The sequence below is a fragment of the Podarcis melisellensis genome (assembly GCF_964234715.1).
Source record: "Podarcis melisellensis genome assembly, chromosome: 6".
NCBI lineage: Eukaryota > Metazoa > Chordata > Lepidosauria > Squamata > Lacertidae > Podarcis > Podarcis melisellensis.
This window is the reverse complement of record NC_138538.1, coordinates 42,637,402-42,655,393: the sequence shown is the minus strand read 5'-3', so window position 1 is coordinate 42,655,393 and position 17,992 is coordinate 42,637,402. Positions and strand designations below refer to the sequence as shown.

Sequence of the window (17,992 nt, the reverse complement as noted above, 5' to 3'; positions counted from 1 at the left end):
GTGCAGATTCAAATACCAGCTCTCTCATGCAGCTTGACTGCATGGTGGTCTTGGATAAGTTGCCAGCTCACAGTCTAACAAAAACTGTGAGGGGAGAGAGAGACCGCTTGCCGTCAGGGGGTGGTTGGTACACCTGTGCTGCCCTATCTTCAGCCCAGGAAACCATCAAAAGGGAGTTGCTGCTATGGGCATCATATGAGAATGTGTATTTTAATGAATAGAGTGAAAGGTTAGGAATCATGGGGGTGAGGAGAGTATGTATATGAACTTAACAGTGCTTCGTTTATCTTTTGGTTGCTATTTTGTTAATGTTGTTTTATACATTATAAATGATGCATTGATTTGTTAATCATGTAATGTAACTTTTGCTTTAATTGTGATCATAGAATCATAGTGTTGGAAAGAACCACAAGGATCATCTAGTCCAGGGGCCGGCAACCCGCGGCTCCGGAGCCGCATGTGGCTCTTTTACACCTTTGCTGCGGCTCCGGGGCGGATACTAGCGAGGGGAGGAGGCGCATTGTGCGCCCCGACACTCCCCACTGTGGCGGGCGCTGTACTGGCTGTGACGTCGCATGGGGGTGGTGCGTGCGTTAGTCACGCACCGTCCCAACGTCATCTTCCCGCCCGCCCGCCCATTACATTGTAAGGGGCATGTACGCTGGTCACTGCATTGAAAGGGGGCATGTATGCTGGTCACTGTTTTGAAGGGGAGTGAAGAACACACACACACAAAAAGGTAACTTGTTAATTTAACGTTTATTTCTATGAGGAGGAGTAATTCTGAGGGGTCAAACAAAGAAATAATTAAAAAAAGTGACAAAAAAGTTATTTTTATAATGACGAATTTTTCGGCTCCTAGTTTTTTTTTCTTCGGAAACAGGTCCAAGTGGCTCTTTTTGTCTTAAAGGTTGCAGACCCCTGATCTAGTCCAACCCCATGCAGTGCATGAATCGTTTGCTCAACATGGGGGTCGAACCCAGGACTCTGAGATTAAGAGTCTCATGCTCTACCGACTGAGCTATGCTTTGTTTACAGTGTTTTATAGATTGTACAGATTAATGGTTGCAATGATTTGTTAATTATTCTATAGGATTTATGCTCTATGTGTGATGTTCTACTATGTTAAATCATAAAAAATTCCTTCCAGTAGCACCTTAGAGACCAACTTAGTTTTGTTATTGGTATGAGCTTTCGTGTGCATGCACACTTCTTTAGATACCAACACGGCTACCTGTTCAATCATGTTATTATTATTTATTGTTTGCAAGATGTTTTGGATTTCAATGAAAAGTGGCATAGAAATATAATAAAATTAAATCAGATTTTTACTTGCAAGTGGCAGTAAGCTTTCCTTCTGAGTTGAAATAAGAACGGATGAACTGTTAACTGGTCGAAGTCTGCCCCCTTGTGGCAAAGAAATATTCAAAGAGTGGGAAAGACAGTGCTTCCGGACAGGGGCATCTGGATATTGCAAATGGGTTACTGGCACAATATTCCTTTTAATTCAATGGATTTTCCACAGAAAAGATAGATACAGATTAAATGAAAAAATACAGGCTGACATTTTGATGGATGATGCAAAAATATAATTCGCATGAGCAGTACCCATCCCAATATAAACACCTGTCTTGGGGCACCCAGAGAGCACATAAGTAATCCGAACTTAAAAATGGAAAGCATAATGCTGGTGGTCAGCAAAAGAGGTTTAAAGATTGTCTCAAGGCAAATCTAAAAAAAATGTAGTATACACACTGACAGTTGGGAAACACTGGCCTACGAGCCAGTTGGAGAACAGCCTTTACCAAAGGTGTCATGGGCTTTGAAGACACTCAAACTCAGGATGGAAGGGAGAAACTTCCACACCGTGATCAACTCCTGCCTGGAAACCAATGTCCCCACTGTGGAAGGATGTGTGGATCCAGAATTGGCCTCCACAGTCACTCACGGACTCACTGTTAAAACTGTGTTTATGGAAGACAATCTTACTTGGCTACTAGTGATTGCCGAAGAAGAAGATAAGTGAACAGGGTGGCTACCACACTTGCCATTATTCTGGAACTGCCATCCTTTGCTCACTCCCTTTTATCCAGATGACACTGTTGCCAGCCTGCTGCATTCCAGCATTCTCTTCTGTTGCCCTCCCAACTTTTTTCAGGCCTGCTCTGAGGAGATCTATCCAAGAGAGCCCCAGCCCATTTAAAATAGTGGCAGTGCCAGGCTGTCTAATACAGACAAGCAACATGCTATCAAAACTTTTCGTGGGTCCTGTTCTTTAATTAGAAGCTTCCTCTAGGTGGCTTGTTCCATTAATCAGTACTCAGCTTGGCTGTGGCATTACTAATGAACGAGTCACACAGTGCAATCCTATATGTGTCTAAAGGTAAAGGGACCCCTGACCATTAGGTCCAGTCGTGACCGACTCTGGGGTTGTGGCGCTCATCTCGCTTTATTGGCCGAGGGAGCCGGCATACAGCTTCCGGGTCATATGGCCAACATGACTAAGCCGCTTCTGGCGAACCAGAGCAGCGCACGGAAACGCCGTTTACCTTCCCGCCAGAGCGGTACCTATTTATCTACTTGCACTTTGACGTGCTTTCGAACTGCTAGGTTGGCAGGAGCAGGGACTGAGCAACGGGAGCTCTTCTGATCGGCAAGCTCTAGGCTCTGTGGTTTAACCCACAGCGCCACTCGCGTCCCTTATATGTGTCTACCCAGAAATAAATTCTATTAAGTTGAATGGGGCATACTTCCAAACAAGTGAAGATAGGATTTCAACCTCACTTCCTGCCCCAGATGGAATGCTAATTGGCCCAGGGCCCAACACTCTAACTACTACCCCACACTGGCTTTACTGAAAACAAATAATTCATCATCTAAGGCAGGCACCCCAACCTGCGGCCCTCCAGATGTTTTGGCCTACAACTCCCATCATCCCTAGCTAACAGGACCAGGGTTCAGGGATGATGGGAAAACATCTGGAGGGCCGAAGGTTGGGAATGCCTGATCTAAGGTTTACAGTCTAACAATCAAAATTCAAAACTATGACAGGAGGCAGAAGGAATAGTTCAAACAGTTTTTATATGATAACATACAAGGACTTTGTTGCCAATTACTGAATGCAGAGGCCACTGACAGGAGGGCCTGGCCAAAATTAAGGGGTAAATTTTTAGAAGCTTCTAAAAGAAAGAGAGTGTAGCACCATAATTTATTTAAGAAGGCAATTGATTCCAAAAGGAAGGAGAAATAAAGATGCAAATAGGCAGATGAACTAGAGATTCAAGATTCTCCCAGACCCCTGTCCAAATATAAAAAGGAAAATTACACCTATCTCCCTGGGCAGGACAGGTACAGTGTTATTCAGATTATTATTTTTAAATTCGTTTGACAACATCAGATGAGAGATGGAACTGTTGCCCCTCATTGCAACATTTCTCACAAATCTTTAGCAAAATCCATCTCTAAGCAATGCAACAGTAACCCCTCTTTAAAAACAATGTTAGATGTGTATATAATTATGTTTGATCTGGTGTGGCCAGGTTTGATATCAGCAACATTCTGGAACTGATTGCAGAACCCTTTAAACATATATGCACTGTGCCTTTGAGATGGTGCCTGTAAATATAAATCACAGTCTAAGTTGGCATGCAAAATATATGTGGGTGTGGACACCATACTTTTCAAAATGGTTGCTTATGAAGTTTGCAGGTAAACACCGTGACTGACACAGATGCACCCATGCAATCACACACGTTGAACTCAGGATGTGGCTCCAGGAACCCAAGATGCAAAATATAAAACAGCACCAATATTGGAGGAATAATAGAATAACGAAAGCCAAAAAAGCAACACCAGTGGAAGGAAAAGCAAAACACCACAAACAGTAAAGCCAATAAATGCATGAGAAATGCCTATTCTAAAAGTCACATTTTGCTGTATGTTTAAAAGCCAGTTGATTTAAAAAATAAAACATATCATCTCAGACCAACCAGTAGTCAGATCTGTATTTACTCTTTCAGGTCCTGAGTATTACCCACATTACTGTATATATCCCTTTGGATTTCAGCATAAAACATCTTATTTTAACCACCCCAACTTGTTTATAGCATCTGGAAGGCAACACGTTAGCAAGCCCTTAGGACATGAATTATTTTTTGCTTTTTACATTTAAAGAAAGGGAATCACTTCCTACCTCATAGCTGGCAACCAAGAACTCTTTCGATACAGATGTCTATATATTTAAAAAGTAATCCAGCATTTCCTAAGTTCCAATTTATATTTTCATGGTCATCCTCTTGGCTTCCAGCACTACCAGAAATCAGTGTTGGCTGGAATAGGTGTTGCACTTTAAATCAACACAGTATAAGACCTTTAATTTTTCTGAGTTCTGACAGTTGTTTACATTTCTGCATTTCGGTGACGCCTTTTCTCTGTCACATGCATTGTACTTGAACAGGAAGTGGGGAGAGCAGAGGGGTTGTAGGAGGTGGGTTTCCTGTTGCACAGTCTGTAAAGCACACAGGTTTTGATGCTCAGTGGAGTTTTGATCAAAACATCATCACCTTTGAAGAGAAAGTGAAGCTGAAGGGGAGCGGGGACCAAGTAGAAAAATTAATGCTGAAAAACTAAACAACACCACAACATTCCCAGTGTTTGGGAGACCTAGCCAAGAGGTGGAGGCTATTTATATACTAATGTTTTAAATATTATACACACCCGCTGCGGAAACTCACAAATGGTGGTTTGAGAGCCACCCATGCAGTCTGACAGCTTAGAAGCAATGGATATTAGAGTCAATGCAGCAAAAGAGGTAAATGGATGGATGGACACCACAACATTGTTTTTGTTGAATAAGTCTGGATGATCAGCTCAAGAATTCAAACAGTTGCTTGCGTCATTGCTCCTGAATATGCATCCTCTTACTGGCAAGTGGTTTAGAGACGTCCAACTGTACTAGCCTAAGGGACTATGGGAGAGACTGACTGTTCTTGGCTCTTAGATTTATATATAAGTAGCCACAGTCAAAATTATGTGAGTGAGCCTTTTGCCTGGCACGCTGGAAGCTGGGAGCTGAGGTGGCTCTGGTGCAGCGGCATTTTAACTGTTGCACCAATACACATGTCAGGGAATAGCGCTAAAAGAGACACAGGAAATTTCTTACACTGAGTCAGGCTACTGATCCATCCAGCTTGGTATCACTGACACTGACTGGCAGTAGCTATTATGGGTTTCAGGCAGGAATCTTTCCCAGCCCTTCTACAGATGCCAGGTTTTGAGCCTGGGACCTTTTGCATGCAAAGCATGTTCTCTCCACCAAGTTATGATTCTTCTCTTTCTGCTGTCACCTGTGAGTCCTTCTGCTCAGTTCTTTAAACTAATGTTTTCATGCATAAAGATGTGAAGAAAAGAAAACTTCTGGAAGTGCAGCTACTATTTAATCCCAATGTTAAAAGCCGCACATACCAAAATTCTCTGTTCTGTGCAACTATTAAAAGTACAGGAACCATGTCCACCTTTGCCTTGGATCACCCTATAAAGGTGCTCAACCCCAGTCAGACGTTTTAATAGTCATGAGAGGTAGGCAGCAGTGTAGTGGCAGGCTGATATACACACATTCACTGCAGTGCTGAAAAGACCCCTGCTCAGACAACTATACACGTGGAGGGCTTTCTTCCACACATTCAGTAACCTTGCTCTTCTTCCTGCATTTGGGAACCTACATTTTGGTGTTCCCGAACATAGAAAGATTCCTTATGCTGCCTTAGACTACAGTGGTACCTCGGGTTACAATCTCTTCAGGTTACAAACTCTGCTATCCCAGAAGTAGTACCTCGGGTTAAGAACTCAGGATGAGAACAGAAATCGCGTGGCAGTGGCGCGGCGGCAGCGGCAGCGGGAGGTCCCATTACCTAAAGTGGTACCTCAGGTTAAGAATGGTTTCAGGTTAAGAACGGACCTCTGGAACGAATTAGGTACATAACCAGAGGTACCACTGTATTGGTAAATCTAGCTCAGCATTGTCTATAGAAGTTCCCTCAACATGTGTAGAAAGGGCACCAACAATGAAATTATCACTCATTAACCAAATTAGTCTAGACACTACAGAAGAGATTAACTGCATGTTTATTATCTCCTAAAATTTTTGCCTCAGGCTCTTAGTAAATAAAAAATTATAAAAACGCAAATGAAAGCAGTACATTTGTATCTCACAATGGCAAAGAAGATGATCTGGGGAAAACTATGCTATGAAAGCAGTAGCCCTCTCCTGACATTTGCCTCCTCACAGCACCTCTTGCAACAGATACTTCATCATATACACCCTTTGAACCTGGGCATTCCATTTAGCTATATTGGCTAATAGCCATTAACAGGCAGGACCAGCAACAAAATGTTGCAATCTATATCGGCCCTGATCAGACTTCCAGCAAGCCAGACATGACCCCTCATGGGATAGTCCGTTCCATTCTCCTCCCCCAACTCATAACTCTGTACTTTTTTTGTACTTGTGCAAACTGTGGGGTCTCCTGAAGTCTGCTGCTACCTCATTTTTGTGCATGAAAGGGCAATTTTGGCTACATTAGGATTGGCACTGAGTTTGCTATGTGCATAACAGGGGTTGGGCTAGATGACTGTTGGGGTCCTTTTAAACCCTACAGTTCTAACCACATGTTACAGTGTAGAGTCCCCCTATTCAGGTTTCCAGCCATTTTGTCAAATCCTCTCTTGAAGCCATTTAAGCTAGTGAAGACCATCATATGGAGGTTTCATTGGAGGTGGGTGGGTGGTCATCTGTCATGGATACTTTAGTTGTGATTCCTGCATCGCAGGGGGTTCACAGAATTGTAGAGTTGGAAGGGACCCCAAAGGTCATTCTAGTATTAGGAGAAAGGAAGGAAATTTCCCCAGGGAATGCATATAGATGTGATAAAATGTGAACTTCTAACATGAGAAATATTTATTTAGACAACTGTTTTTGTGCACTTTATCTCTTCTGCTGTGCTGTGTGCATGGCTCCTAAACCCAACCATGCCTACAATATTAAGAGTGATAACTTTCACAGGAGTAGCTGCATGAGTTTGTTGTAGCAAAGAATACAGTGAAGTTCCGAACCTCCTTCAGCACTAGATTTACTTCACTACTGTCTAATGTTATCCTGAGTTGCACAAAAAAAACAGGCTGCACATTTTAGATTTCTCTGCCCCCTTCCACCTACGTTCACAACCCCCCTTTTTTAAAAAAATCATTTTTATTTGATTTTACAGATATAAATTGATAACGATACCAAATACATACCCGTGTATAGAGAATTCTCTGAATCTCGAGACTCCCCCCCATTCCCTCCATGGGTCCTATTGTCAACATTTTCAACTGCATACCATTCCGTACTCTATATTTTATATCCATCCATATTATCCACAATATTTGTCACGTTACAAGTGAAATTAAAATCCTTTTTTAAAAAAAATATATTTATTAGGTTCTTACAAAAAAGAAAAGTACATAACCACCACACAAGTAGAAAAAATGTAAAAAGAAATAAAGCATAATCAAAAGTAACGCATAGAACAGATCAAAACACAAAAATATAAAATACAATAAAGAAAAATTCCACCCAACCAAATACAAAAACATAAAACTCCAACTATTTCGATCATACTTAATTAACTTCCTTTCTTGACTTCCTCATGCCTCCCTTTTTTGTGTTCCTCTTTACCCAATCAGATACAGCAAATCCTTACCCTCTTTCAGATCTCATTTCTAATTATTAAGTTCATTCTATTATGTCACCAATCTTTTCTCCTCGTACCTAATCACCTTTATAATATTATTTACTTTCGACATAATATCACTTTAATCTTTCCTCCTTTTCTATTGCATTTTGCATACTTTTTAAGCTATATCACTAATGCCTTATTGTTTCCAAATCCAACATTATTTTAACATTCATAAACTTTGCAGTGTTTCTGCAGATAGTCTTTAAACTTCTTCCAGTCCTCTTCCACTGATTCTTCTCCCAGGTCTCAGATTCTGCCAGTCATTTCTGCCAACTCCATATAGTCCATCACTTGCATCTGCCATTCTTCCAAGGTGGGCAAATTTTGTGTCTTCCAAACAAGTGAAATTAAAATCCTGCTAATGTTTTCATCTGCTTACAGTGGTCTCCTAAGTAAATCTTTGTTTACGACACCTCTGAAGCGCCCGCACTCGGCCACGTGAGGAGGAAAACATTGCAGGCATCTGAGGCAAAGCCCCAAAAAATTTTATGGAGGCAAAAAAACCAAAACCCTCTTCGTTGTCATCCCTATTCAGGATCACTTTTGCTTCACCGTCTCAGAAACGTTTCGCTGGACCAGCCCTTAACCCTCTCGATCAATAGTAGTACAGCACCTGAGGGGAGCGCCACCGTGCCGCCTCACCGCGAACTACAACTCCCACCATGCTGTTCGTAGAGGCGCATGCGCGCATCCTCCCATGGATCCAAGATGGCGGACACGGGGACCGGCGGCTCTGGCAGCTCGGGCACGGTAAGGCTGGGGCTCCGGAGCTCTTTTGGGGGGGGGGCACGACCCAACTGCGGGCCCGCTCTGTGGTCACCAGGTGCCCGCCTCAGGCTCTCAGGACAGCGCGGGGCGGCGTCAGGACACCGAGGAAGGGGGAGGCTCTGAGTGGGAGGCGGGCGCCTCTTGATTTGCGGGGCGCCATTGCTTGCTGCCGATCACTTTCAGACTGCTCTGGGTTTCGGGGGCAGCGCCTTTCCATTCCCTCTTCTGCGATTCTGCGCTTGCAGAAAGCCAGATAACGTTGCCAGCAGGTGGCCACCCAAAACATGCGCGCAAAAACACCGCTTTCTAAGATCACGAGAACTGTGCACGAATCTTGAGGTCACGTCTGAACACACGCGTCCCCCCCTAACTTCTTCCCCCTTTCCGGAAGCTGCCTAATACTGAACCATGCCATTTCTTCACCTTGCCTGCCCAGTACTATGTCCCCCTGACGCAACACATCTACCCAAGGCGGGGGTCGCTGGCGGAAGGGAAAGGCAATTCTGAAAGCTGCTGCTTGAGATCCTCTTTAACTGGAGAAATCAGGGGTGTTGCTTTTGCACACCTGTTCCCATGAGTAAGCATGAGGCTAATTCCTTGCTAATTTTGCAAACTTGGAAAGTAGAGAGAGCACTGTCAGAAGTGGGACGTGAGAGCACATGTTGGACTTTGGGAGAAGGACCCATTTGAGACATGTTTAGCAGTAACTGAGGGTGGGACTCACGTAACAAACTCTGTTAGTGGAAGTGCAAGGGCCTTCAACCCCCCGTGCTCCTGAAATTGGCTTGGGAAGCAGTCAGGAGAAGCCCCAGAACAGTGGAGGGAGGATCATTCCATTTGCAAGCTGATAAAGGTAAAGGTACCCCTGCCCGTACGGGCCAGTCTTGACAGACTCTGGGGTTGTGCGCCCATCTCACTTAAGAGGCCAGGGGCCAGCGCTGTCCGGAGACACTTCCGGGTCACGTGGCTAGCGTGACATCGCTGCTCTGGCGAGCCAGAGCCGCACATGGAAACGCCGTTTACCTTCCCGCTGGTAAGCGGTCCCTATTTATCTACTTGCACCCATAGGTGCTTTCGAACTGCTAGGTTGGCAGGCGCTGGGACCGAGCAGCGGGAGCGCACCCCGCCGCAGGGATTCGAACCGCCGACCTTTCGATCGGCAAGTCCTAGGCGCTGAGGCTTTAACCCACAGCGCCACCTGCGTCCCTTGCAAGCTGATACACTTGTGCAAATGGAACATTTATAATAGCAGTGTTGAATTCCACCTTAAGTAGCGTTGTTGACAACTTCCGCATGCTCCTTATTTATGTGCTCCCTTTACTAATCACATCCTCCTTGGTTGGGTTTGGTTCCAGCAGCGATCAGGTGGCAAACACTCTTCAACCCCGGCAGATAACTACTATTTGGCTCGAAGGAGGACCCTTCAAGTGGTGGTTAGTTCGTTGCTGACAGAGGCTGGGTTTGAGAGCTCTGAGAAGGCTGCTGTGGAGACCATGACAGAGATGCTCCAGAGCTGTGAGTATCCCCAACTGTGTAATACTGAGAAACCTCCACTGCTAGTATTAGGCACATTAGTCTTAACCCTCCCCACCAGTGACAATAACAGACACAGGCATTTGCAATTTCTGCAGGAGAAGCTGACCAAAATGGGGGCTCTGCTTCTTCAGGAGTGGCTTGAAAGGGAGATGTTTGGCAGCACTTTCACCATCTGTGTGGTGCTGCAACAGTTTTGGAGCTGCCATTTGACATGCTTGCCGTCAAGTAGACAGCATGACCCTGCATATCAGTTTCATTGCCCAAACTCTGTTTTGAGCAACTGAAGCCCTTTGGCGATTGCTTGACATTATGTAACAAATTAGGAGAACTGTGATCTTGATTTGCCTGACAGACCACTGGGAAACATAAGCTGTTTGGAATAGGAACGCATGGTGTTGCTTTGCTTTCATGTAGGTGTCCAAGTTTCATGTACAGTATTTTTTTCACATTGCTGTTTGTTTGGTGGTGGCAAGTAGCAAATAGCATCAAATATCTTTACCTTCTCCCTTACTTCTGTTCTTAAAACCTAGAACAGGCTTCCTCAACCTCGGCCCTCCAGATGTTTTTGGCCTACAACTCCCATGATCCCTAGCTAGCAGGACCAGTAGTCAGGGATGATGGGAATTGTAGTCTCAAAACATTTGGAGGGCCAAGATTGAGGAAACCTGACCCAGAATATGACACACACACCATTACCAATTCTTGTTTTATATATTCCTTACTATTTTCTTTGGGGGGAAAGGATTCATTTTCTAAAAAATGCTGAGCACTCCACAGTAGAATACTAGGTTTCTATTCCCCCCACTTCCTCTGCAATCTAAATTCTATGGATGGATGATGGTCTCTAGAAATTCAGCTTCCCCTAAATTCAGAATAGTGCTAAAGTGAGCATGTGATGATATATCTTGACTCTCAGTTCTGTGGTGATTTTTGCTTTGCCAGACATTTCAGAAATTGGGAGGAGTGCCAAATCTTTCTGTGAACATACTGCAAGGACTCAGCCGACCCTTTCAGATATTGTCGTCACCTTAGTTGAAATGGGTGAGTGTCAGGATTACATGGTACAGGCATGGCAGTTGCGGAGAGGTCAGAAGGGATTGTGTAAGTGTAGTCATTGAGCAGATACAGCTATTACTCCTACAGTGGATGTGCCATTGATTGGATGCTTGATCCATTGAGCATGAAAGATGGGTTGCCATCCTTTGGGAATCTTTGGGAAGGATACCAGAGTCCTACTGCCCAACCCCTTTTCCTGCTATTGAAGCTCCATGTCACCTCTTTGTGCAGAGGAAAGTTCAATCCATCCACCACCTCATCTTCCTCCTTACTATGGATGGCGTACCTCCATTCGGCCCATTCGGTGTTTTAGGCACTCATTCATTCATTTGAATATATATTCAAGTAAACCTATCTGCTATTCTGTTTGGATCCCTCTAGAATCAGAGAAGGGAGAGCAAATGCTGATGAATTAATTAATACTTCCCTCCCCACATAGTGTAGCCATAGTGCCAGGGCTTCAGTGGTGGATGAGTTAAGATCGCATTGTGGATTGGCTTGCTAGAATGACATTTCCTTTCTTTTGTTTTAGGCTTCTTTGCTTTCTTCTGTTTCAGGCTTTAATGTGGAAACACTCCCTGCATACGCCAAACGGTCCCAGCGGATGGTGATCACTGCCCGTATGTGAGCTCTTGCATGCATTTTATTTTATTCATACTTAACTTTATAAAAGGAACTTTAGCCCAGTAATTGGGACATGTGCTCTGTTGCTTTGGAATTACGTTGGGCCAGTATCTTTTTCCTATGTCATATTCTCAGGAGGGAAAGGAGTGGTTTCTACAGCAGACTCATCCAGTTGGAGAAGCAGTTCACTATTTTTCCATTTAGGCTCTGTGGATCCCTTTAAGATGTTCTTGTTGGCTTTTATCACAGACTGAAACTCAGCTTTATTTAGTATTCTGCCAATTGTATGTTGCATGGCTGCTGAAGCTATTGCATGATCATTATTTCATTAAATATTTCTTAAGAAGCACACCTAAGTTTTAAGCACTTGAATGAGAACAAAATAACTTAAGGCTTCTTCATACTTTTGCAGAGTCTTAATATTTTTTAGTTACGCCATATCTGTAGGTAAATATATGCTGAAACAGAGTTCCAGGGACTGAGGTGAAATTTTGGCTGCAGTGCTATAAGCACACACATTTGGTTTCAGTGAAATGTTTAAGGCTTTAAGGGCCAGAGACCAAAAGTGAGGGAAGCAATTGATGTCACTCTTACCTTTGTTCAGTAGGCTGCATTCCAGGCACACAGATGCCAGAGGTTTCTACATACACAAACACTTCACACATCTCTCCATATTCCATCCAGGCAAGCAAGAGGCATTCTTGCAGCTCAAGGACACAATCCAGCCAGGCAAAAGCACTTGAGGAGAGTGCAGAGCTGAGCCAATGAGGGGTGTGGTTTGAGGAGAGTGTGCCTAGCCTGGACTGAGTCCCAAGAGCCTCCTGTACAAACTTGGAGGGCTCCAGGCCTGAAGTTCCCCATTCCTGCCTGAGGAGTGCAGGCATAGGCAGAAAAAAAGTTTGCCTAGCTCTGGCCTAAATAGCTTTGTTATATTGGTCGTGCTAAGTTGAACAGAGATTGCCTCCCTCTTAAACTCGGCTGATACCACTGAGGCAGAGGCTGCCATGACTGAAATTCTCTTTCTAATTGCAGCACCTGTAACAAATCAGCCCGTGACTCCAAAAGCTCTGACGGCAGGACAGAACAAGCCTCACCCATCCCATATCCCTGGTCACTTCCCAGAGTTTCCGGATCCTCACACTTACATCAAGACACCAGTAAGTAGGTCTGCCTTGCTTAAAAAAACTGACCAGAGATGGTAGACAAGTTTTTGTGAGACACTTTCAGCCTTTGGGGATGACCAGAGTTTTAAGTGCACTGAGCTATTCCTTTTCCATTATTTCTGAAAATTGTCCTAAATAAGAGGATTTGGTTGTCTACTGGATAGATGTCAACTTAACTGCACAGGAGTGGCTGGATTGCCACCAGTGACTCTAAGCAATACAGATTCGAAGTCTGTGTATAGTCATTGTCGCCTCCCTCTCTTTGCCTTACAGACGTACCGGGAGCCTGTGTCGGATTATCAGATCCTGCGGGAAAAGGCTGCTTCTCAGAGACGGGATGTTGAAAGAGCTCTGACACGCTTCATGGCAAAGACAGGAGAGACACAAAGTCTTTTCAAGGATGATGTCAGCACCTTCCCTTGTAAGACAATCAATCCAGTGGCAGGGCACATTGTTTCAAGTAAGATGCTGTGTGTCTAGCACAGCCTTCACCCACCTAGCCCCCTCCAGATGTTTTGGAGGGCCAGCAGGGACATTGTGGTCCAAAACATCTCACAGACACCAGGTTGGCCTTTGGGCTGTCCTATATTGTAAATGAACCCTCCTCAAATGAGCTGCATTTGCAATAAGGCAAATTACAAATATGAAGTATGACATTGTTGTAACTTTGCCAAAAACTTCTACATAGCTACCACAGATGGTGACATCTTTACTTGTAGGCTGCTGGTGGTGATAGGTTTACGGTATAACTTTTTCCTTGACCTTGAAAGCTTGCATAGTAGGAAATAAATCTCAATGTAGGAAATAAATCTCAATGGTCCATGGCTTTCTTTGAGTTTTCTCTCACTTCCAACCTTTTAGGTCATGTCTTCTTCCTTCTTCCTTCTTTATCCCTAGTGATAGCCGCCAGGCCTTTTTCAATACCCTACTTGACAGCTCTGCTTCCTTCTGAATTGGAGATGCAGCAGATGGAGGAGACGGATTCATCCGAACAAGATGATCAGACAGACACAGAGAACCTCCCTTTGCACGTGAGCACGGTAGAGCCTAGAGACTCTGTTCGATTCAGCGTGACGTTAGCTCCAGATTCCTGGAAACACTGTATTAAACGGTCACTTAAGTGCAAATGAGATGTTGCAAGTGGCATTTGTTGGGCAAATACATTTTATGTACATAGTTCTGGCTGCAGAATATGCTTGGGGCAGAAGGCAAGGGTGGGCTTCTCCTGTGAAATGCACTCCCTTCTCAGCAAATGTTCGCATCCATAGAAGGCTATGAAGTTTTGCATGGGGTGGTATGGGGAGAAGAGGAGCCATGTCCTTGTCACTGGAGCAATTAGGCCAATGCCTCACCCCAATTCAGTTGCTCATCATCGGTGGTAGGAACAGAACATGGATGGGATAAATATAGTGGGGTGGTGCATGTATCCCCTTGCCCCGAACCCTTGCTGTGATCCCTTGTTCAGGATAATGCCTGAATCTTCAAAGTTTAGGAAGATTCATTTTGAATTCCATAACACATTTTTGTTGCCTGCCAGCAGAGGGCACCCAACTCTTCTGTGTGTCAGCGTTGATCGCTCGCTGGTTTGTCTCCTGCATGTCCTTGTTGCTTTCTGCCTTGCTTGTTCTTGGGTGTGCTGATTTGCCAGCTGAGACCCTGACATTGTTCACATCTTGTCTTACCTGCCAGGATGACCCAGGAGCTGAGAAAGAGAATGCATCGGTATTACAGCACAACACCTCGCTTTCTGGCAGCCGGAATGGAGATGAGAACGTGATAGACAATCCCTATCTTCGCCCAGTGAAGAAGCCCAAAATCCGCAGGAAGAAGTGATCTGTGGCAAGATGATGGGTGGGATAGGAGGAAGCTTTTGGACCTCCTGTGGTCCTTGCAACTGCTGAGATGTGGCATAGGAAAGGCAGAAAGATGCTGCTGGTTGAGGGCCAAATGGAAAAGCAGTCTTTCTGGTTCAGGTCCTTTTCTCCCCAACAGTTTGTTATATAACTTAAGGTGAAGTCTGAAATGCTCACCTAGAAACATGGAAATCTATCTGTCTCTTCCAGGGAACAGCATGCTGCAGCTTGCAGTACCTACAGCATCTCTTGCCATTCTCAAGTGTACCTTCTTTTTTTGAGGACTGCAGACAGATTAGCAGGAAATGCAAAATACTTCTTCACATTTTGCCAGGTCTCCTGGAACTTCAGAAGGAGAATCATCTCTCATCTCTGCTTGCCTTTCATATGTGCTACTCATCCTGGGATTCATGCCACATCACCTTGCTAAATATGGCATGTTTGGATGAGGGGTAGCCAAGGGCCTCAGCTGGATATTCACTGTTGTGCCTTTGCAAAAGACAAGGCTGTTCAGAACCACACAATTTCTAAAGTCTGTGTGCTTGGAGCTGAGGGTTTGATCTGATCTTATCTCTGGTTTGAATTGTCAGGAGAGCTGAGCAGAGAAATTTGATGGTGACAGAGCAAGAAGAGAAACATCCCAGCAGATTTGCAGTGCTTGACAGCACAAGACAACTCACTTTTTATAAGTGCATATTGATTGCAGATCTTGTTTTCACCTGGATGAGAGAGCTCTTTGTTTTGAATCATATTGCCTGCGCATTGGCTCAGAGTCTTAGGTTTATATTCTCCTTGGCAATACAGCAGCAGTTTTTCTACCTTCCTCTGGTCTCCAAGTAACGTTGACAAAGGCTGTATTTCTGTCTGTGGTAGGAGACAGGGAAAAAGATGCCACCCAGAATGCAATTATAAGCTGTCCACCCTGCTTGATGTTGATGGCTGGGTGTGTGTGTGTTAGGAATGTGCATGGTTGCCTGTACTTCAGTCTCCCATCAGCAGAGAGAAGCGAGAAACTACTCTCTTCCCCCAACACCTTCCACCCTGGCCAGCATGTGCCAGCAAGGCCTGGGATGTAGCAGTAGATTCCCTGCATCACTCCCTGACCCCATCTTCAAGTGTCCATGCTATTTGTATTATATGCCTATCAGTACACTTTCCTAAAATACTTGATTTAAAAGGAAAAAAGAAAAAGACCACACCTTGCTTTTTCTTCTTCAAAGTTTCTGATTACCTTTTGGGAATTTAGTTTTACATCATCCGCTTCTGGAAGGAAATAAAGAACAGTGAGATTGCCTAAAGAAACCTGGTTCAGATGTCACATCCTGATTGTCCAGGCTATGGTTTGGAGAGTTGAGAATATGCTGCAGCTCTTACTCTCAGTCTTAACCCCTCAGGTGCCTCTATTTCTTTGTTTCCTCTAACCATAGTTTTACATGACGTCTCAGTCAGGTAGACTGTGGTTAGCACTAACCTCCAAAACATGATTTGAAACAGTTGTTTGGATGCACTCCTGGTTAGCTATAGCAGTTGTTTGGAAGATAGTCTTAATTGGTTTGTGCTAGTTGGTCTCTGGTGATAACTTTACTATTCTGTTTGGTGAGTAACAATTCAAATTAGCATCAATCCACTTTAACCACAGCAACACTAATAAGAAGGGCTTCCAAAATGTGAAGTTGAACACGAACTGCAAATTATGCCATGTAAAAACAGAATTGTGCTGTAGCTTTGTAGCTTCACAATGGGCCCATTTGGAAATACTCAGAGCTCAGTTAATACCCTGTTATGCTTTGTTTGCAGCACCTCTCTAGTGCAAGTGCAAAGTACAGCAACTGCTCTCTAAATCTCTTTATACATCTGCTCTGCATTGCTCATACCTGTGGAAAATACTAGTTTAGTAGCACTATCTTTTCATCTACCCAGTTAAGTAAGCTGGTAACAAAATTCCTCTGCTGATTTGCCAGATAATTCAATGCTCTTCTAGCTCATTAAGAGACATTAGAAAGTCATGGTGCCCTTTAAATGTGTAGAGTTGCCCCAAATGATCAGCTATTTTCCTCTAGGTCCTTTTAGTTGTTGGACTAGAGTGTTCACCATCTCTGACCACTGGCCATGATGGCTGGGGCTGATGGGAGTTGGAATCCCAGCAGTATGTGGAGGGCTCCCCACAACTCTGTAGGTGCAGAGTCAGCGAAAGGAAGGCTCCAGCATTAAAGAACTGGTTGGTGTGGAAGGGAAATAAACTTAGCAGAGTTTCTTTTCAAAATATCCCAAGAGCTTGCACTTATTAAACAGTCATTTTTGCTATAGCCTTCATTCCATAACATCCAAGCAGCTTTTATTGATATCTCATTCCCTTTCCTTCAGTGTAGCCTGTGAGCCTAAATGGATTCACAGTTTTGGCGAGTGTAATATTTGCGGTCTGTTGGTGCTGTGAATCTTTCTATTGATGGGATGAACAAACTCTGGTGCTCCAGATATTGGACCTCCAACTTCCATCAGCCTTATGGTGAGGAATGATGAGTGTTGTAGTCCAAAAACATTGAGGACCACAGGTTCTAGAAGATAAGCTGCATTGCTTTCCCCTGCCATTAAAAAAAAAGGAAAGGAAAGGAAAGTCTTTCACATATCAAATTATTCTGTCCATGGCGATCTTGGGGGAAAACTGTTGTTATCCATTTTCATTTGCCAAAAAACTCTTTCACTGTCAATTCTGCTGATATACTTGTATGTACAAATGTAAATAAAGACAGTTGTATATTTATACATTTATATATTTTTGGTCACTGGTTAGGTTTTTGGGCGATTTAAAATGTTAGCCAAATATACACAAATAGTGAAAATAGTTTATTTTTTCAGTTCATAATAAAATGGTGCCTGCATAAGTCAAACTGAGTCTTTGTTTTATATGACTGGTCTTGCATGGGAACTGATTGTCCATTCTCCTTGAATCTCCTAGACATCTGCTACCTCTCCATAGCATTGAGGAACACACGACTAGCTTTTAAACTTTTCCTGTGTAGCAGCATCTAAATTTGAGCCCTCGACTGATGTCAGTACTTTTTCACATTCTGTCCTGCTCCCCCCCCCCCCCGAAAGCATCAGTGTAGCATTTCAAAGTAGCATCTCCTTCAAAGAGTAGGGAGAGGACATAACAGGTTAAAGCCTATGAAATGGTCCAGTAGGAAAGAGATTCTTAGTTGAGTTGCAGAATAACAAG

General features: G+C 43.9%; 1 protein-coding gene across 5 annotated transcripts; it reads left to right on the top strand.

Annotated features, from left to right (window-relative positions):
- Positions 1–8,456: 8,456 nt before the first annotated feature.
- Positions 8,457–17,389, top strand: TAF8 (TATA-box binding protein associated factor 8; the record flags this gene model as incomplete). 5 transcript variants are annotated; one of them, XM_081914586.1, is made up of 8 exons in its annotated part: positions 8,457–8,525; positions 9,902–10,058; positions 11,022–11,120; positions 11,693–11,755; positions 12,792–12,916; positions 13,196–13,343; positions 13,820–13,953; positions 14,612–17,389. In XM_081914586.1, the coding sequence occupies 8 exons, from the start codon at positions 8,457–8,459 to the stop codon at positions 14,753–14,755; spliced, it is 939 nt and encodes a 312-aa protein (XP_081770712.1). In that variant the 3' UTR covers positions 14,756–17,389. The 5 variants fall into 5 exon arrangements, with proteins under 5 accessions (XP_081770712.1, XP_081770711.1, XP_081770710.1 ...); XM_081914585.1 differs by having other exon boundaries at positions 13,820–13,962; XM_081914584.1 differs by having other exon boundaries at positions 9,899–10,058; positions 13,820–13,962.
- Between the last annotated feature and the right edge of the window lie 603 nt (positions 17,390–17,992).